Source organism: Scheffersomyces amazonensis (assembly GCF_036850825.1).
Source record: "Scheffersomyces amazonensis strain UFMG-HMD-26.3 chromosome Unknown RJT21scaffold_8, whole genome shotgun sequence".
NCBI lineage: Eukaryota > Fungi > Ascomycota > Pichiomycetes > Serinales > Debaryomycetaceae > Scheffersomyces > Scheffersomyces amazonensis.
In genome coordinates, this window is record NW_027042748.1 from 235794 (window position 1) to 257126 (window position 21333).

A 21333-nucleotide genomic window follows, 5' to 3' on the forward strand; every position below is an offset into this window, starting at 1 on the left:
GGGATTTACACACATTCCGAGTCATATTTATAAGCCATTATCTATGAAATATGAGCAAACATTCCACTGGGAGAGCATTATCATACTATTTGCTGCGATGTACCTACTAATGGGACACATTGATATGAAATTGAATTCATATGATTTACATTAGGAGATTAAGTTATATACTAATTTACAGATCTCGCTAAATAAAAAAGATTTACTCGTCTAAAATTATTTTGTGATTGCCTATTTGGGATAAATTGAGAAAATTTTGCAAATGATTAACAATCGTATGGTAGCGTTCCAAGTCATGCGTTTGGTCACGTGTGTTATATCAATCAAGAAATTTGTTCTGTTAATTGATTATTCTATCTGCAATCCAGTGATACTTCACTTTACATCGGTCTATAATTCATACAGAAGTTTAAATAACTGCTCTGTTGGTATATAAAAATGGCAAGAAATCCAAGAGAGTCAGCTTCAGAGTCTGAATCGTCGAGACATGCATCTTCATCTGTCACTACAACTAAAAGTTCTCAAAAGGTTAAGAATCAAGCAGCTTTGCAAAAGCAACAACAATATCTTTCAAAACACATAAATTCTAACGGTCCACAAGATCAACCTAAGGTAGAGCCATTAGATTTTGAAAAGTTTGAAGATGACGTCTTAATCAAATATAATAAGAGATATGGGATGAATTTGCCTAATCCTACCAGTGTAAATAATGATATTTTAAATAGTGAAATTGGTAAAAAGACATACACGAAAAGGAATGAATCGAAACAATCCCCTAATAAAATCACCAAAGTGGAACTTGCAAATAAAACGAAGAATCATTTCTTAGCTTTACCTACCAAAGAGAACGAGATAATAACAAATTTCTTATATAAGGTCAAACATCAAGAAGATGAGTTTAAATTAACATTTAGATAGAGGTAGGGTATCAGTTAATTTAATTTAATTAGAATTATTAATTTTCATCTTACATTTATTTTCCATTCAATTCTTCCTTTCAACTAATTGGTTATTTCTACAGATTTAGCATGTATCATTATCATTATCATTATCATTATTGGTGTCTTTGACATTATTGGTGTCTTTGACATTATCACTTTTTTTAAACCGCCTAGCACATTTAAGGTTATATAGTACACTATTAAATACATATCTTATCTACTTTTTCCATTGCGTAGTACGTCTACTTGAAATAGTCGTATCTCTTCGTAATTGTGTAGTCTCATCTAAGTTAAGGCCGAGTTTTCCCCGGAAGAAAAAAGAAGCTTCTCTCACCACACTCGAAAAAATAAATCGTTGATAAATTCATTATGTAAATCACCTGTAGCAGTAAAGTACAGTGACTTGAATTCAATAATAACTACAATGGATTCATCTACCATAATTTTCATTGCCACATTGGCCATAGCATTTGTGTTCTTAAAATGGTTAATCACTCCTATACCTAGCTCACATGAACTTGAGCAATCTGTCAATCAATATCAGCAACAGCAACAGAACCAACAGGTTCAACAGAATCAACAAGGTCAACAAGGTCAACCACAAAGACGTAGAAGACAAGTAACAGATAGTATGATTGAAGTGGTTCAAGCCATTGCTCCTACTTTGACTCGAGAACAAATCATTATGGATTTAAATAATACTGGATCAGTCGAAGTAACCATTGAAAGATATATGGAATTAGGTGGATTACCATTACCTCCATCAACAGGTACTTCTACAGGTATTTCTGATATTACAAATATTAATGAAGCTTCTAGAACTTCTGGTACTACCAATGAACCAGTTATTCAACCTAGAAACGAAGCTTCTAAGAGTAAATCTAGTATTAATTTATTAGAGAAATACGATATTAAAGTTGATCAAGATACTGCAAGTTTAGCAAATAAGGAATTCTCGGAATTGACATTCCAAGAAAGGAGAGCTCGAATGATATTGGATGCTAGATCCAGATATGAACAGAGTTTGAAATAAGTAAATGGTTCATGGGGGTAACTATGTATATAGGTAATGCATGTATTGTTATAGAAGTAACTAAGTTATCAATGTTGGTACAATTCTACGCTTTGATTTGTCTTTCTTTACATCATCAGCAGCCACTTTAACAAAAAATTGATCTATAGTCTTCACTGTAGATGGAGCTTCTTCTATCGAATTCTCTTTATTGGATTCAGTATCTGGTGTTATTTCCTTTTCTTCTTTCATGTCTATATCGACAACTTCCCCTACATCAATATTTGTATCTTGAATGGTCACTTTGTTCTTTTCTTCTTCTTTCGCTTCATCTGATACCTCATTTTCTCCCTTTACAGGCTCAGGTTGTGCCACATATGGATCACCAAATGCTCCTTTATCAAATGAAACAATTGAACAGAATCCATCTGTTGATGATACAATTATTGTTTCTCCAGTAGGGTCCCATGCTACATCAGTAATATAACTGTAATGCATGTTACAAATATACCCTAATGGCTTGAAATTTATAGTATCATAAATGACTACTGAGTCTTGTGTCGCCACAGCAAAAACCATCTTGTAGGGCATTGACAATTTTGGCGATGATAATTCTGTTGGATGTAATTTATATAATTTGGGATTAAATGATATGGCTGTAGCTGGTTTATTCAACCCTGATAATTTAAATATTGGTGAATTACCTAGACTCTTTCTGCTATATATATATACGGAATTCTTAATAGAATCTTCTTGATTATTGTTATTATTTGTATTATTATTATTTGTATTATTATTGGTGATGTTGTTTGTTTTACTTGGAGAATTGCTTCCATTATCACTGGAAGAAGTTATAGCTGTTGATGTATTAGAAACTTCTTCAATTCCACAAGGAGTAATTAATAAACTTCCATCAGGTGAAAAATTCAATCTTCGGAAAAATGACTGTAATGTTTCAGGATAGTACATGAAATGATTATTGTATTTTAATAATTTGTTGGAGTACTTGACATCCTTAATGGTACCATCAGGTGCATGAATTATCTTATATATTACAACACTTCTATCAGATGATTGACTTGCTATAAAATCATTCTGAGGATCCCATGTAACCCCTTGGATATAATGTGAGTGATTTTTAAATGTATACACCAATTTCCCATTTAACCTATGATTAGAAATATCTTGAAAATCTAATTGATAAATTCTTAATGTATTGTCCATTGATCCAGTTACAATATATTCATCATTAGGAGACCAACAAATATCATTGATTTCAGACATTGATGATCTTAACTGTAAGATTACTCTCCATGATTCTTTTACATCATCATCCTCTTCATTATCCCCCTGCAGTTCAAAATCTCGTATGATTTGATTCGACATTTGCCATATCATTACGGTTCCATCATCTCCTGCTGAAGCAAGAAGAGTACCTGCTTTATTGAATCTCACAATATTTACTGCCTGAGTATGTTTTCGTAATGTACTAAGATATTCAACATTTGTATTGGGTTGGACTTGGCCATTAGATTGACTAGTTTCTATATGTTTATGATTGATACTCCATATTCTAATATTATTATCTCCACCTCCAGTAACCAATCGGGATCCTTCTACCCCAGGTTGGAAAGTCGCAGAGTATATAGGCTGGTTATCGTCATGCCAATGGACTGTGATGGTCGACGCATTCATCTTGACTCTTCAATGTTGAGTATTTCTTCTGTTATGACTTGAATCATACGTTGAGAAAATTAAAGCTTGGACGCGTTTGATGAATTAATTTTTCTTCTGCTTATTTACAGGTATAGTTGCAAAAAAAGAAAATGCAACAGTACCGCAACCTTCTCTACTATTAATTACATCCCTCAAACTGCCTTCTGATCAATATTTCTGGTATCTCTGAAATTAAAGAGTATGACATGTTCAGTTAATTATCAAGGCAGAAGCAAGGAAAAATCGAATTGCAACATGACTATACAATCACCAAAATTAGCTTCTAGATTCTTTACCTGATAAAATTTAAATTATAGATCACTTGAATCAGCTTGATGTTCTAGACCTATGTCTTGTCAATTCAAGGTTTTATTCGTTGTGTATGAACCAATTATTCAAGAGAGCATGGCTTATCAGTCCAGGTAGCGATAATCCCATAATTCATAGAAAATTGAATACATTTATACATACAAGTTTCACAATCATAAGTCCAATTAAATATTTAGAGTACGGCAATTCTCGTTTTAGGAAAAAATTTCAAGTCTTTGTAGATGAGGGACCTTTTCATGAAATGAATGATGCACATTACATTAAAGTCGCTTACTTTGAGGATCACGAATTTTTCGAAAAGTCAATGTTTGAGTACAGAGTGTTGGAAATAGAATTCACTAACAGAACGAATATCCAAACCTATATTAATGATATACAAAGAAATAAAAATTTCATTTGTTTGTTTAAACAATTGAAAATTCTGGCTGGAGGGCACATACCTGATGAAATTATCATCCAACTAAAAGGGATCTTTTTTGGAATAAATTCTTTATGTTTGGAAATTTACAAGTTTCATGAACAAATCTGTCTTTATTCCAATGTGAAAATATCAAAGAACTTCAGTTATATTTGGGTCTCGATTTGAATGATTATCTACATTTTCTTCCACTCATGATAGATTCAATGCCAAACTTAAAGACACTTGTAATAAATCCACTGTTATTTCCATTTCCAATAGAAGCATTAAAGCAATTATCTAAATGTTTACTCCAAAAATTTTGTCTAGATGTTTATGTGTTTCCTCTGTCAGAACATTCTAAACACAATAGTGACTTAATCAAGACTTTATTTAATTATTGTGGATCGAGTCTCGACCTTGTCAAGATAAGTGTGTCACTAGAGACAACATTATCAACAAGTGATTTATTTTATGAAAATGAATATGATGACAGTTGTACAGGTTTGAGGAAAGAAGTTAAAAGGATAGTCCTGTGGATAAAAGAAAATATAAAACTTTACCCAAAGCTTCAGTATTTTACATTCTATAATTATCTGTTTGTAATAGACAGATTAGTTGAACCATGTCAGTGGATTCAAATTAATGGAAGGAAGTTATAAAGCTCTTTTTTTCTTTTCGTTTGTAATTTTATACTATAGCATGTTAATAATCTAAACTTGAAACAAGACAATCTTAGGATGTGGATTTTAATAAATGACTTATAATTTGGATGAGCTTTCCTTACACTTTAACTGAATAACATAAGGAATCTATACATTTCAAATTTTCTTTTCAACCTTCTATTAATAATATGAATAATGTTTGTGTTAGTCATCTATATACTGTAATGACCTTAATAAAAAGTATCTTATTAGTGGTAAGATATAATTTTGCAACCATGAATTTCAAATTATATTAGTTGAAAACGTGACCTGCGATCATGTGATTCGCATATCAAAAATTTTTTTTCTAGAACTATCAAGAACAAAAAGACTCACTAGCACATCTCGTTGTGAATAATCAAGACGGAGAAGATCCATATATTCGATCTGGTAAGAATATAGATCTAATAGAACTAGACCAATTTTCATAAATAACCTGTACATATTAATATTTGTATTATTTTTTATTTCAGATCTCTAGAAATGAGGAATACCATAATATTAGCTAGTTCTAAGAACTTATTATCACGCACTATGTTTAGAAGGTCACTTTACAGTATTGCTAGATCAAATCGTTCATTACCTGCTAACTATAAAAGATGTCAAACTAGGTTGTTTCATTCATCCAACAGAAGTCTAATAGACTTTGATCCTTATAAGATCTTAGGAGTTACAAAGAGTGCAGATCAAAAGGAAATCAAAAAAGCTTATTATCAACTTGTCAAGAAATATCATCCTGATGTTAATAAGGAAAAGGATGCTGAAACTAGATTTCACAAGATTCAAGAATCATATGAATTATTGAGTGATAAAGAAAAGAGAGCTCAATATGATCAATATGGTGCTGCTGCATTTGATGCCAATGGGAATGCTAATCCATTTGCTGGTGGTGGTAATCCATTTGGAGGTGCTAGTGGTAATCCATTTGGAGGTGCTGGTGGTAATCCATTTGGAGGTGCTGGTGGTATGGGATTTGATTTTGAAGATTTATTTAGAGAAGCTTTCACAGGTCAAAGAGGAGGATCTGGCCGTGGTAGATCTGCTTACGTTACTGAACATGTTGGTGATGATATTGAAGTTTTGAAAACTATTTCCTTCAAAGAATCTATTTTTGGTTCGAAATTGAAAATCAATTATAAAGCAGTTGATTCTTGTAATACTTGTCAAGGAAGTGGATTAAAGAAAGGTAAGAAGAAATCAACCTGTCCAACATGTCATGGTACTGGACAAAGTACTCATATTTTGGGAGGATTCCATATGTCATCTACCTGTGGTACTTGTCATGGATCTGGAGTTCAAATTGCTAAAAATGATGAATGTGGAACCTGTCATGGTAATGGAGTTGAAGAAATTCCTAAGTCAACTGAAGTTGAATTACCTCCTGGTATTAAAGATGGATCAAGATTAAGAATTCCTGGTGCTGGTGATGCACCATTTGTTGCCAAAGATGCTTATAATAGAACTAGAAGTGGTGATTTGATTATTAGAGTAAGTGTATCTAATGATTCAGTTTTTTCAAGAGAAAACAATAATATTGTTGTTAATCAAGATATTTTAATGACAACCGCAGCTTTAGGTGGGGAAGTTGTTGTTCCAACCATTGATGGAGAAAATATTAAATTGAAGGTTAGACCAGGAGTTCAAAATGGTAGAAAATTAACTATTCCAGATAAGGGGGTTCCAATTAATCGTAATATTAACAATAGAGGTGATTTAAATGTTATTTTAAATGTCAAGACTTTAATTCCAGAAACTCCAATTCAAACTGCCTTATTAGAAGCATTAGCTGATGCTTTCAATGATAAGAATGCTAAGAGAACTGATTCAGATTGGAAATTAGATTTAGGTGATGATAATAAGAATGATAAAACAATAACATATGATGAGAATGATTTACATCCTTCACATTTAAATCGTATTGGGAAATTTTTAGGTAAATTCTTTAACTTTGAAGGTAACTCCAATAATACTACTACTAATAATAATAATAATAATACTAATAATAACAAGGCAAATAAAGACAAATCTAAGAAAGATAGCGGTGAGAAGCAATAGAAGAGTATATTTATTGAAAAGATTAGGTTTGATATGATAGAGTCATCGCTACTTGTAAATATTGAAAGATGAGAGAACTTTTTTGCTGGTGCCTAATTTGTATATATTGATATATGACTATAGACTTTGTAAATATGTGTAGTCATAAACATATTATGATTAATTAATGTTTATTTATATTAGATATTAAGGCACTTGAGCTTTAAAGCGTATTACAATTTTGAATTAAAGGTGTGGTGGCTGAAGGTAAAAGCCGAATCCCGAATACCGAAACCCGAACCGAATACCGTATACCGAATATCGAGTAACGAGTATCGAATATCAAACTCCAAACACCAAATACCGAACTTTGATCACATTATGGACCCATTCGCACACAGTTGACATATCAGATCAATTCCAGTCTGTCATATATCCGCAAGTTCCGCAGGATGGGGTTTGGTGTTTGGTGTTTGGTGTAGATTGACTGCAAAAACACATTGACGCGTCCAACTGTAAACGCGAATTGTTTGAATTTTTTTTGTTTACATTTCAATGGAGTATACAATCTCTGGAGCAAAATTACTCTACACTAAACTAACCACAATGATTGCTCAGGGTATTCCTGCAAGCATAGTCATGTCAGAGAAGGAGCGAGGGAGCGAGGGAGAATTTCACTTCAAACACGGTTGTGATTTATAGTTTAGAATCAGCACACTTTAGAGACATTTAACTTATAATGGTAGTCTTAACTTAAGTTTATCATAGAAGTTTAATTTCAATGAATAAACGTTAAAGATCAGTAATTAAAAAGATGGAAGTATACGTCTACTTACCGCATTGGCTTTTAAGAAAGCATAGAATGGGGAATTTAATGTAGTTTATTAAATTGATGTGATCCAATTTGGGAAGAAGGGGGAACTGGTGGCACAAAATCTCGCTAATGGATAATGCCATACATATTAAAAAAATAGTAAATGAAAAAAATTGTTCTTAACCGTGTCACACATATTTAACAATCAAATAACTTATTATCTCGTATATTACATCCATAGCATTCCGAGTGAGTTCAGTTATTGTTCATTGTCTTCTCGAGGTTCAGGTTCATCGGATTGTTATTATTTTTTTTATTATTATTTAATATTTGTTTTTATTATTTATTGTTATATAATACCGTTGAATACTTATTTGTGGTAGATGAATATATATACTAAATACATCCCAATATCACCAACTGTCTGTTGATCTCCATCTCATCCCATTTACTTTTACTTTTACTTTTACTTCTACCAGATCCTTGTAGACCAATTAAGTTTCTGATTGGATAAGAAATAAAAAATAACAAAGCGCAAAGCGCAAATATCACCAAAAAAAATAAACTTACGCTTTTCGTCTAATAGACGATAGTTCAACTAACCAAATTCATAAGATCCCCTTCCTAATTAGGGCCATCCAAGCCAAGTATCTTGAAGGTAACAGAGTCTATTGGTCCTTGTGGTATCCACCTAGTCATTCCTTTTTTCTTAATCTTATCTCTAGCTTAAGTTAGCATAAGTTAGCTTAAGTTAGCTCACTTCAGTCTTTCGTTTATTATATAAAATGTCACTCGCTACAAAACAACTACCAAAAGTTCCTATAATTATAGATAATTCACCTAAATTAAATGATAAGGATCATGAACATGATGTGTTAAAACCTTTAGAAAGAAATAAAAAACCATCACCATTAAAACAACAAATCACTCGATCTTCATCTTTAAGTAGTAATGAATCAAAAAAATCAGCTTCAAGTACTATAAATTCATTAACTGTTAATATGAATAAAAATGGTACCAATGGTACAAATGGTTCTGCATACTTAATTCAAGTAAATAAAACTCCTATTAATTTAACTCCATCTCAAAGATTAATATTAAGAAAATCTCAATTAAATGATTCTATAGGACAATTTAAATCAAATGATACTCATATTGGAGGTAGTAAAATGAATATTAAGCATACTTATAATCCTCAAGATTTTGATTTCCAAGATGAAATCATTGATGAAGGTATTTATCGTAATGCTTATATGAATAATTCAGATATACCATTTGTTCAACCAGTATTATCAGTTAATTATCATGATTTATTATTTCAAGATCCTTTGCAACAACATAATATATCGAATAGCAACAATAATATCAGGAAATTTTCTTTAACCAATACAGATTCTTCAACTCGTACATCATCTATACTAAGTATGGTAGATGATACAGGAAATGATACAACCAATTCATCGGTTGTTAGTGTTAATGATGAATATTATGAAAGACCCAAATTTTATAAGAGTTCCTCATCATTATCAATTAGTCAAGTAGATTTTAATAGAATATCAAAGGATGCTCAAGAACTTACATTATTATTTAATCAAAATGATCAAGTACAAATGTTTGAAAAGAGTAATCAAATGAAACAAATGTTGACGAATTTTAAGAAATTGAATTCTTCATTACCTTCAATACATTCAGAGACAATTAATTCGCCTCCATCACCATCAACAGATGTTGAATTAAGACGATCTTCATTACCTAATTCATATCAATCATTCACCAGACCCACTTATTTACCTCCAAAAGATATTAATGATAGAATAAGACATCAAAGACTTTCTAATGAAATGTTAAACAAAGCAGTTATGAAAGAATCTGATAAACAAATTAAAAATTTACATCGATTAGAAAAGATTAAATGTCAAAAACAACAAGATCTTAAGATATGGAATAAACTTGTATTAGAAACAGACCTTAAAGGATTTAATGCCCGAATTAAATCGACTAAACATTTTGAAGATTTATATTGGAGAGGATTAGTTGATCAACCAGAAGATGCAAATGAAGATAATATCAGACGACAAGTTTGGTGGAAAGTTTTAAATTTGAATTATTCATTAAATACTAAGGAGAATGAAGAATTCTGTGATTACTATTTTGATAAGTATGAAACTCTTAAATTGGGTAAATTATTAGAAATCATAAAGCAAGATATGGCTACGGTATATTCCGATATGCTTTGCTTTCAAAATCAAGATGTCATAACTAAATTAACTAGAGTTGTAGTATGCTTTAGTTGTTTCTTACAAGATAAAGATAAACAACAAGTTAAAGATAAACAATATGAATTAATTGAGTATTATAATCGAGGGTATGTTACATTGGCTGCTCTGTTGTATTATAATTATAAAAACAGTTATAAGACATTAATAACTTTACGACAATTCCATCAATTTAGTGAAGAAGTATTATCAAATGCTCAATTCACTAATAAATTTGAAGACAGCTTTAATGCCAACTTTCATCGTCTAAGAACACATTTTAAGATTATAGATTTAAATCCCGTCGAGTACTTACCGGAATTAATAAAATTCCTGTTAACTAATTTAGTTAATTTTGAAATATCTCAACATATTATAGATCTAATAATATTTGAACATTCAAGCAATTATGAGAATTTCTTAATTCAATTAGTACTTGGACTATTTTCTCAAATTAATTATAAATTATTTGGATCAAAGGAAGAAGTTCTTAATGTATTAATACCGCAATATAAGGATAAGGAAAAGGATAAGTATAAGGTTAAGGCTAATAGAAATAATGAAATGAATGGTTATTATTTAAATGTGGGTCATGAGTTTGATTTTATAGATATAGTTAGAAACTTAAAAGTATAGGTATGGTATGACATCGTAGTTGTATATAATACAGATCCTATTTATTATTACTAAAACTATTGCTTAGCTTCATTAAGACACTTCAATAATTCTTTACCATCATCGGCCTTCTTAACTTTAACAACATATGTTTCCAATTTACCTTCACCATTAATATTAGGAATCTTAATCATTGATCCATCTCCTAATGATGAATATACTATTTTCAGAGATATAGCTGCATTAAATAATACTCTTAATCCTCCATCGGCTCTCATTAAAATTCGTGATTTACCACTATCTTTATTCTTTAAAATTTTAAATTCTCCAACTCCCTTATTAGTATATGGATTTTCTTTATTTTCCGAATTAAATATCATTAATTTAGCTCTTTGACTATATAAAGTATCTTCAGATTCTTCTCCAGTGCTACTTTCAACTTTTTCACTAGCTAATGAGGCTACTGGAGTGAAATTACCTTCAACTTCTACTTCTTCTACTTTATCATCTTCTTCTTCTCCGGCGGTGGCAGTAACTGAATCTTCTTTCTTTTCTTGCGGTTTGAATGAAAATGAATTACCTCCAAATAAACTGGATCCTCCATTACCATTACCATTACCAATACCCGTACCATTTGCAGTACCATTACTACTTCCGAATGAAAATGCTGGCTTATTTTCATTAGAAGTGTTATTAGAATTGAATGAAAATGATAAACCTGAATTAGGTTTATTATTATCAGTGGTTGTTGAATTACTACTTCCAAATGAAAAGGCTGGCTTATTTTCACTAGAAGATTTATTAAAGCTAAATGCTGAAGTTGTGGTGGTACTTGCACCAAAACTGAATGGCTTTGGAGCTTCAGTCTTTTCATCTGAACTAGTTGATGATGCAGGTGGATTAAATGAAAATGGTCTTGGAGTACTACTAGAGCTATTAAATGAAAATGGTAATGGTTTGTCTGAAGAAGTTCCATTGTCTGATGCTTTATCTTCCTTAGCAGGAAATGTTGCAGTTGGAGCTTTTATAGATCCGAATGAAAATGGTTTAGCATCAGTAGATTTATTTTCATTACTGAAACTGAAAAGTGATTTGGGTTGTTCGTCTTTCTTTTCCGTGCTAGTAGTAGATGCACCAAAGCTGAAAGCTGGTTTTGTTTGTGATCCATTTGATGCACCAAAGTTGAAAGATGGTGCTGGAGCTGGTGTTGATGTTGAATCATTGTTAGTGGTGGTGGAACTTCCAAATCCAAAGACTGGTTTGGTGGTTTCATTGTTAGTAGTCACGCTTGAACCAAAAGTAAATGGTTTAGGTGCCTCTTCTTTCTTTTCAGTTGATGGTTGGAATGAGAACAATGGTTTTGGTACAGCTGGTTCTGATGCTGCTGCTGCTGGTGCTGCTGCTGCTTCTTTCTTATCCGCAACTGCTGTAGCTGCAGGAGGTTGGAATGAGAATAAAGGCTTTGGAGCAGCCGGTGTCTCTTCTTTAGAAGCTGAATCGAATTTGAAAACATTGTCCTTGATAGGTTTATTAAAGGTAAATGTAGGACCCTTAATTTCTATTTCACTTTCACTATCAGAATCTGAATCAGAATCATCCTTTGGCTTTTCAACTTTAGGACCAAATGTAAATGGTGATCTTTTAACAGTAGGTTTTGATTCAAGAGTAAATTGTGGACCTTGAATCTTTATATCCTTTGGTTTATCATCTTCATCGTCTGATTCAGAATCAGATTCGGAATCTGATGAATCCATCGATGCATCTTGTTTCTGAGTTGGTTCAGGATTTGAAGCAGAAGTTGTACTACCATTAGAAGTTGGAGGTAATGAGAAATTAATGGAGGTAGTAGGTATACTTGAAGTTTCTGATTGTTTAGTGTTGGTTGTAGTTGTAGTTGATTCAGACTCCTTTTCTATTTGTTGATAATATTCAATATATTTATTAAGTATTGGAGTAAAGTTTACAATGGTATTAGCAGTATGCTTTTCCTTTAATGATTCTAATAATTTGATATTTAATGCCTTTATCTTATTATTTCTATCATCATCTTTACTGGAAGCAGATGATACTGGTGAAGGAGTTTGAAAGTTAGAAAAAGGATTCGATGGAGTTGACAGAGGTACGGTAGCAGATGGAAATTTTATACCTTTAAATCCATTAGTACCTGTATTACCTAAATGACCTCGAGGTTTTAATATCTTTCTCGAAGATAATATTTCAGTCGATGCTACTTTAGCATTACCTCCGATGATACCATCTTCACCATCTAATTCATGGAAATTCTCTCTAGTTAATTGATCGTCGGCGATTCTTTTAGACATAGTCAGTATTCCAGTTAGTAGAAACTTCAATGAAGGTAAATATATATGTGTAGAGACTTTATTGTTATAGGTTTACGGATATTGATGGCTAGTTATAATTAATGTTCCCTTTTAGTAGGAGTACTTTTCCGGCACGTGCAATATGCTCATGTCTGGGGCTGTAGCCCTCAGAGTCACATAAGCACCTGATATTGCTGCACGTGACACGTATTCCTGTACATATGGATCATAATTCAAATAAAAATTTTATCTCATAGTTAACAGTCGCACTGAGACATTTTGTTAGGGAGAGTCAATATCCACTACATAGTTAATTAAAATTTGATATAGTTTCTTCTTTCAACTTTTAGTTTAGAACAGTAAGAATCGTCAAATAAGTATGTGTTCAATAAGATATATTAAGATGAATGAAGTAGAATAATGGAACAGGAATCAACTGATCAGAGGATTAAATATCAGTATTATTGTATTAGATCGATGGAGGAATTACTAGTTGAAAATTTATCACAAGTGAAGTGACAAGATATAATAAAAGAAGTTGTAGTTGAAGCTACAAAGTAATTTAAATAACAACTACGAAGATAATATCAACGACTTTAGTAATACGAATAGAGTAAATCCAGTGTGTTTTAGTTAAACAAAAAGATTTTGATCATTAAAAGTAGTAATGTGAAGAGGAGTGCTTAATGTCATCACAAGATCAATCAATACATGTGGAGTGTGTGGGAATTCGGTAATTTCAGAATTCTAATTCTAATACTGAATCCATGCTGTCACTGTGATTTGTCTTGTTTTGTTCTTTTTTTATTATTATAGTATAATTAAAATTATTCATCCGAATTTTAATTGAAATAAAGTTCATTATCCCTGATTCAATTTATTCATTGATTCTGTGTTATTCCTTCAATTCATCATACTAGTTCTTTCAAAAAAAACTTTTATACTAACTATCTCTTTTAGAAATGGCTCCAAAGGTTCAACAAACTAAGGCTGCTAAGGCCGCTGCCGCTTTAGCTGGTGGTAAGAAAGGTAAAAAGAAGTGGAATAAAGGTAAGGTTAAGGATAAGGCTCAACACGTTGTTGTCTTAGACCAAGAAAAGTACGACAGAATCTTAAAGGATGTCCCAACCTACAAATACGTTTCTGTTTCCGTCTTAGTTGATAGATTAAAGATTGGTGGTTCCGTTGCCAGAGTTGCTTTAAGACAATTAGAAGATGACGGTATCATTGTCCCAGTCTTAAAACACTCCAAACAAGCTATTTACACCAAAGCTAACTAAATTTTTTAGTTATTAATGTATAATCATATTTTCATATTAATATTATAGTACACCATATTGTATTATGATATACAATACATATATATAATGAATGTATAACAAACACAATATATATTACCTCCACGTATAATATTACCCTATATAATAAGAATTGGTCTTCGCTTAACTTCCCTTTTACTTTGCTTTGCTTTGCTTTTCTTAGCTTTGTCTATGATCGTCTACAAATGACGGTCAATTCTCGTTGAGAGCTATACATTTTTTCACACCTAAATAATCGCCAAATTGGCAGCTAAAATCTCTCACCATAGTATACATGAAATGATGAGATCTGTATCTGTAGGTATATCTACCCTCCGTAGATCTACTTACCGGGCTGTTGTGTGGCCTTATAATACTCATCACATTATTGTTCAAGCTCGTCTGTTTGTAAACTTACCGAAACCGATATCATTATTCAAATCGGAACCGCAAGCTTATGAAATCACCAAAGTAATTACTTCATGCAATTCCAAACTCCTTTTCGAGATTGTGAGTTCAGTGGATCAATACCAAACCTTCATTCCATTCTTGCATGATTCCTTTGTTTCCCATCGTGATGAAGTCACGGGTTTACCATTAGTGGCAGGTTTACGGGTAGGATGGAAACAATACGATGAAATATTTAATTGTAATATTAAAACTATCACAAATAAACAAGTGATTGCAGAAAGTGTGAGTGATGATCATGAAGCCAATTTAAATACAAGTCGAGAATCGGTGTTTGAATTCTTAAGAACCGAATGGAATTTTGTCGATGTCACTCAAAACAAATGTAAGGTGCATCTTAAGTTAAACTATCAATTCAAGAATCCGCTATATAATTCGCTCAGTTCACTATTCAATCAACAGATTACCGACATTATGATCAAAGCATTCGAATCAAGAGTAAGGGAACTACAACGACATCAATGAGCGAAAAAAGAAAAAAACCTTTGTATAATCTATAAACCAAATCTAAAAAAACATTAAGATTAGTATAAATAAACCGACCGAACCATAACTTGTATAAAATGTATAGATAAATAGATAGAGGGTCTTTTTAAAAAAAAAGACCAGAATAGATGAAGTTCATAATAATTGAACTGAATATATAGCGTCAAGTCGTATTTTGTAATATTGCTGGGTTAAAGCTCCTTAGGAATCAATCCATGGGATCCAACAAGATATTCTTTTAGGAAATGATTAGGAACTTTTGTTAAGGCAGTTTCAGGTAAGTTAAACCCACCCATTGAGAAACTACGAGGTTTCCTTGAAGATTTAGAACTTGAACTATTGGTGGATGGACTATCCATAATATAGTTCAGTAATGAAGTGGTTGATGGTGATGAAAATATTGATGAATTTAAACTTACAAGACTTGTATTACTTGCTGGAGAAAATAATCCTGGTGATGAAGATAATGGTTGTTGTTGTAATTGTGAATCACCATTCATAATACCTGGAGTATTATATTTAACATGTTTTAAATATGCAAAACTTAATGGAGATAATGATGTTGGTTTAACTAATGATTTTGAAACCCATGAATCTTCCATAGTTAAGGGTTTAATACATCTTAAACAATTCTTATAGTATCTTCTTTTGCTAGGAGCCTTTTCAGCTGGATTCCATTTATAATCTTCAAATCTAGAATAAGTTGAAGAAGGGCGATTAATAGGTTGAGGAGTAGAACATGAAGATAATAAGGATTCTTCGATAGCCAAATCATTAGGATTAGGTTGGCTTTCTTCTTCAACTTCATCTTCTTCGTCTTCTTCATCATCTGAATGATGTAAATCACTTAAATTCTGAATATCCTCTTCATCATAATCTTCATTATAAGTAGAAACACTCAAGCTGGTTGCTACTGTTGGAGTTGTCATTACAATCTCAGGGATAGTATTCGATCTTGTTCTGCTATTGACAGTGGATGCTGGTGCTCTTCTTGAAATTGAGGTTTCACTAGCTCGGCTCAACAATTCATAGTCTTCTTCATCATAATCATCTTCATCTTCGAAAGTTGAATTCAATGCTGAATCATCTTCGTATTCAGATTCTGAATAGATGGAGAAAGTGGGTACAGAGTTTGATCTAACTGGTTGCAATTTAGATGATGTGGTAGGAGTTGTAGTAGAAGTTGATGGTGTTGAATTATGACGGTTTCCAGAGGATGATGGTGACATGGTAGTAGAAGCCAAAGGCGAAGATGAAGCTTTTAAAGGAGTTATACTTGTTGATGAAGATCCAAATTTAAATTTCAATTTAGATAATTTGCCTCTGAGCTTGCTATTTGGATCAGATTGTGATCTTAATCTTTTATTTAACACTTGGTGAATTAATTGTTCGTGATTACTGGTTGTTGTATTTGATGTAGAAGCGTTACCAGTACTTCTTCTTCTTCTTCTAGGTACAGTTCTATATTTAGGTAATTCACGATCATTCAAGTCCAAGGCAATATCTTTACCAATATTAATGGCCATATTCCAATCAATCAAATCCTTAGTATTACTAAAACTAAGAAGAATTTGTTCACTTTCAATACGTAATCTTAATACATTGGGTCTCTTCTTATAGTCTACTGCAAGACCAATTCTCGAATGCTGGAGGGAATAACTTCTGATTAATTTTTTATTGGTAACATTAGATGGAGTAGATGATGATAATGAAGACAGTGATGAAGAACTTTCAATAATATTCAATCTTTGACAGAATTTGAAAAATTGAAGATCATGATCATCAGTAAAATGACTTATTAAATTCCTTAATTCTGATTCTTCAAATTCATTATAAGTTCTATCAATTGATTGAGGTATTGGCTTAAAAGATAATAAATGGGTTTCCAAATTTGAAGGAATTGAATAGAAATTTAATTGAGTAGAATTTAATTCCATGATAATATGCTTCCATGATCTTGAAGGTGAAGCTTCAAATGGAGTTAACCATTCCATTTTACGTGCTACAATTCCAATCTTATAAATAGATGGTGAATAATTTGGAAGTTGTTCTTGGTGAGGTGCAGGGTGGTGATTTATAACGGGATATCTCGGACATCCACCTGGTGGTAAAGTATCATACGCAGGAGGAGATACAGGGAATGGTTCTATAAGTTGCAAAAAATTATCTTGGTTTGAGTAGTAATATGGGATTGACTTTTTATTATTAGTAGTATTAGTATTAGTATTAGTAGTAGTATTATCAATATTGGACTTTTGCTTAGGAGAAGAATTTACTGAAGGACTATTAGTAGTAATATTTGAAGTAGATGTGGTAGGAGGGGTTAAAGGTCTTGATTTGGAGGGGCTGGGAGGTCTTGATGCAATATTATTGGAAGATGTTGAAGATGCTGAATCTGAAGGCAGATATGACGGAGATAAGTCTGATGCGGATCGAGTAGAACTTGAACTCGAACTCGTACTTGAACTAGTTGAAGTAGATCCTAGAAGTACTGCATGTTTGGTAGGTGAAGGAGATCTTTCATTTGTTGATGTGATGGATGTTTGTACTGTCATATGATTATTAAGTACTGTTGGAGAGAGTGAGGGTACTGTGGATATTATTGAAGACATATTTAATTCTGATTTGCAATTATTACTAGGACAAAAATCTTGTTATTTGGCTATTTACGATTGGAACGTAATACCTTATAAATTTGGCTGACTTCGTAATAACTTTATGAATATATATGTACTGGAAATTTAACTCGTTAACGATTAGTGTATCCTATCTATTTTTAACAATCATGAAACTGATTAACAATGAGGAAAATATATTTAATGGGAACTGAAAAGTGTGGTTGGTGAGTTACAGTTGCAAGTAACGGACGGATAAAGGACGGTAACAGTATAGAAAACAAGTAGTTGTTGAATAATAAATATATAAAAATCACCAAATAGTATTCAAAAGAATTTCCGATGGTTAACCGTTGCGTAATGAATATAGTGAACGGTGTAATTACTGAGGGTCTGCTTGTGATTCGGTATGATTTGATAGATTAAGATATAGAACAAAAAGAAACTTTTGTGCGTTAACTTCTGCCAAAAAAAGATAGGGGCAGAAACAGTAACTAAAGCTGGGAACTGAAGGAAATTTCTTTTTTTAAGCGGTAATGGTAATGAGGAGGAGCAAAATATATTTTTATAACCGCTGGAGATGGACAGTTCCGCTAGTATTTATTTAAATTTCTGAACTAGGTAACTTTTAGTGTTAGTTTTTAAATTTCTATTTGAATAAGAGGAGAACGAGAAATCACAGTAGTGATGAAGTAAACCATAAATCGGATCGTACTTACAAAAAGGAATAAAATCTATTATATAAAATTATATGACCTCTGCTGGTACGGCCGATAGAAAGAAGAGGAGATATTGTCTACAATATATATATTGTGCCATTATATGACACAATTTTCATAATCAATATAGTAGAGAAATCTTATCGCAGGGCTGACAGTAAACCAGTAAGCTTCCAAAGTAAACGTAATATACTCTCATCTGTTTCCCGAGGCAATTATTTTTAAAAAAAAAAAAGAATTCTGTATAGTAATACTATCCATTATTGCTGTCAAATACAAGTCATCTGACAATGTTGCAGAAACTATACAATAATTTATGACGTTAAATTTCGATTCATACTCTTGGTTTCCTATGAAACTTAATTTACTATAGTTTTTCTTATGAACATTTGCTATTCAGTCTTGTATCAAGCAATTTGATTGCAAAGAATCTTGGTTTGTGATCTTACAGAAATAATAGTCTCTTTTCTTGTTGCACTAAATATTATTATTTCGTAGAGATGATCTTGCAATAATCCGGTGTCGTATGTAACTTCTTCCCCTGGAGGTTTATTATTAATCTACGCCGCTTTTAAAACCTTCCTTTGCGGAGATAGAGACCTCTTATTTACATCTTCTTTTACTCTGGTCGTAAAGGTGATTCATATTAAACTTAGTAATACACTACAACCCATTTATTTGGTTTTGGTCATGTAAATCAATTTTTCAGAAACGGCTATTACCTATTTTAGTAGAAAAATCCAATGTATAAGTAATCGATAAATACCTCGATTACCCGAGATCATCCATCATATTTGCAAAATTAATTGTTCCACAGTTGCCGAAGTTGAAAAAAAAAAAGATCTCAAGAAAGTGCTCATAACATAAAAGTCAAATGCTTGTTACTGACCAAGAATTCTCCTCAGTCTGTTAGTATATTATACAACTGTCTTAAAACTTTAAAACTCTAAGTCATATATAAACAGAATAAGTCAGACGATAGTTGCAAGTAGATATGGCTGTAACACATTTCCTATGATTTTTGTAAGATTATCTCGGCTTCTCCTTCTCGTTTTTTATGTGCCTGATCTTCCTTTCACCCTCTTGTGACAGATTTCCGATAAGATATTTTCTCTTATCGGTTGATGCGTGGATGCAATAATAACAGGGAGATGCGATTATATAATCACTATCCTGCAGAAAATTCACATGGTAGCTCTGTTGCAATTTACTTTGAAGATTACTGAATCTCCTGAATATTCTTTTTATCTTTTTGATCAATTGTCCTTTTCATTCAATTGTTTATTTCATTTAAAACACGTGATAGTTAGAACGAAATGACTGGTTGATTTTTCTCGTTTTCATTAATCTATTAAGTTTGGATTAGACTCGGATTAATTTTTAACCGTCTCACTATTAACTTTCATTATCTTTCAATGAACGAAATGGGGCCATACTAAGCTTCTCGATTTATTGTGAAGTGTCTTAAAATAACAAGGATAATATTTAACTACTGAGGTCTGAAAGTAGAAAGAAAACTCACAGTATCAAAAATCAGCTAACAAAGGAACAGATTTTAATTAACTGTAAGGAATAATATATCTAAATTAGAACATCAGTACTTGCTCTTGTGTTTATATTTGATTTTTTTTTCTTTATTTTATTGTTACTTTCCTTAAATATTTTAGGATTATGAAAGTTAGATAAGCTAATTTTTAATGAAAATTGTAACTTTTTGCAAAATAAAAGCGAAAAAGGAAACAAATGATTAATTTAACAAATCTTGCAGAAATTGTGAAAAGTTTTTCAGGAAGATAACTTTTTCTATTAGAGATAGCATTTTCTATGTTATCTAAATATCTAAAATAAAAAATTGATCCATATTATTAATTCGTCCAACTAAACATTTGCCCTATAGAGATATGAGGATTGGTGGTGGGTATATGTTTTATCCTCCGCTTGAGATTAATGGTAACATTTTCAGAATATATATGAAGCATGAACTCAAATTAGTGTTACATATTTTGATATATTCAAAGAAGAAGATCAAAATGGAACCAATTCTAAAGTTTAACCGGCCCGTCAATTTAAGTCCGTTTGCGCTCTTACTACTGATTATGATATCGGTAATCAAATCTTCATATTATCTATCTAATAAACTAATCAACTGAAGATTAGAAGGAAAAATTCGTCTGGAGTAATTGTTCCGAGGTAAAAGGACGGAAGGAATACGTCTTATTCAGAATTTGGTAATTCTTACAAATGTAACAACATAAATTTTGTTTACGTTAACACAGACAACCACATTGTAAGCTATTAAGTTTGGATTTTTAATTGCTCTCCTTTTAAATCTATTGGTTTGTTTATGTTTTCTTTCCACATATGCATTACCTCCTCCCATTGTTAACGAATTGGCCTATATATGTGCCTACTATTTCTCGCCATTTCTAGCTTTGCATTCTTTTGCAACAAGTTCAAGGGGCACGACCTATATTTTTGTTGATGGTTACATTTTTTTCAGTGAGGTTACATTTGTTTGTTTAAACTATTTACAAATGTATGGAAAGATGTACGAGACCACCTCTTACAATGATCAGTATCGCTATTTAGTACTTTACAATCAAACATA

General features: G+C 31.8%; 10 protein-coding genes across 10 annotated transcripts; 7 read left to right on the forward strand and 3 right to left on the reverse strand. All coding sequences in view use genetic code 12, as the record gives it.

Moving 5' to 3' along the window:
• Positions 1-311: 311 nt before the first annotated feature.
• Positions 312-1118, forward strand: RJT21DRAFT_123197 (uncharacterized protein). The gene has a single exon (XM_064882640.1). The coding sequence runs from the start codon at positions 439-441 to the stop codon at positions 916-918; it is 480 nt and encodes a 159-aa protein (XP_064735935.1). The 5' UTR covers positions 312-438; the 3' UTR covers positions 919-1118.
• Positions 1119-1215: 97 nt separating this feature from the next.
• Positions 1216-2004, forward strand: RJT21DRAFT_56508 (uncharacterized protein). The gene has a single exon (XM_064885074.1). The coding sequence runs from the start codon at positions 1366-1368 to the stop codon at positions 1972-1974; it is 609 nt and encodes a 202-aa protein (XP_064735936.1). The 5' UTR covers positions 1216-1365; the 3' UTR covers positions 1975-2004.
• A 30-nt stretch (positions 2005-2034) lies between these two features.
• CAC2 (Cac2p) lies at positions 2035-3648 on the reverse strand (the record flags this gene model as incomplete). The annotated part of the gene is made up of 2 exons (XM_064885604.1): positions 2035-2702; positions 2796-3648. The coding sequence occupies 2 exons, from the start codon at positions 3646-3648 to the stop codon at positions 2035-2037; spliced, it is 1521 nt and encodes a 506-aa protein (XP_064735937.1).
• Positions 3649-4051: 403 nt separating this feature from the next.
• On the forward strand, positions 4052-4585 carry RJT21DRAFT_116326 (uncharacterized protein; the record flags this gene model as incomplete). The annotated part of the gene is made up of 1 exon (XM_064880420.1): positions 4052-4585. One exon carries the CDS (start codon positions 4052-4054, stop codon positions 4583-4585), a length of 534 nt encoding a protein of 177 aa, XP_064735938.1.
• Positions 4586-6043: 1458 nt separating this feature from the next.
• On the forward strand, positions 6044-7161 carry MDJ1 (Mdj1p). The gene has a single exon (XM_064882641.1). It carries the CDS (start codon positions 6067-6069, stop codon positions 7153-7155), a length of 1089 nt encoding a protein of 362 aa, XP_064735939.1. The 5' UTR covers positions 6044-6066; the 3' UTR covers positions 7156-7161.
• Positions 7162-8733: 1572 nt separating this feature from the next.
• RJT21DRAFT_3491 (uncharacterized protein) lies at positions 8734-10839 on the forward strand (the record flags this gene model as incomplete). Its single annotated transcript, XM_064884241.1, has 1 exon — positions 8734-10839. One exon carries the CDS (start codon positions 8734-8736, stop codon positions 10837-10839), a length of 2106 nt encoding a protein of 701 aa, XP_064735940.1.
• Positions 10840-10895: 56 nt separating this feature from the next.
• On the reverse strand, positions 10896-13139 carry RJT21DRAFT_89638 (nucleoporin; the record flags this gene model as incomplete). The annotated part of the gene is made up of 2 exons (XM_064885617.1): positions 10896-11692; positions 11747-13139. 2 exons carry the CDS (start codon positions 13137-13139, stop codon positions 10896-10898), a joined length of 2190 nt encoding a protein of 729 aa, XP_064735941.1.
• Positions 13140-14101: 962 nt separating this feature from the next.
• On the forward strand, positions 14102-14419 carry RPS25B (40S ribosomal protein eS25; the record flags this gene model as incomplete). Its single annotated transcript, XM_064884245.1, has 1 exon — positions 14102-14419. The coding sequence occupies one exon, from the start codon at positions 14102-14104 to the stop codon at positions 14417-14419; it is 318 nt and encodes a 105-aa protein (XP_064735942.1).
• A 318-nt stretch (positions 14420-14737) lies between these two features.
• Positions 14738-15370, forward strand: RJT21DRAFT_3494 (ubiquinone-binding protein; the record flags this gene model as incomplete). The annotated part of the gene is made up of 1 exon (XM_064884247.1): positions 14738-15370. One exon carries the CDS (start codon positions 14738-14740, stop codon positions 15368-15370), a length of 633 nt encoding a protein of 210 aa, XP_064735943.1.
• A 212-nt stretch (positions 15371-15582) lies between these two features.
• On the reverse strand, positions 15583-17946 carry RJT21DRAFT_89605 (uncharacterized protein; the record flags this gene model as incomplete). The annotated part of the gene is made up of 2 exons (XM_064885616.1): positions 15583-15827; positions 15897-17946. The coding sequence occupies 2 exons, from the start codon at positions 17944-17946 to the stop codon at positions 15583-15585; spliced, it is 2295 nt and encodes a 764-aa protein (XP_064735944.1).
• Between the last annotated feature and the right edge of the window lie 3387 nt (positions 17947-21333).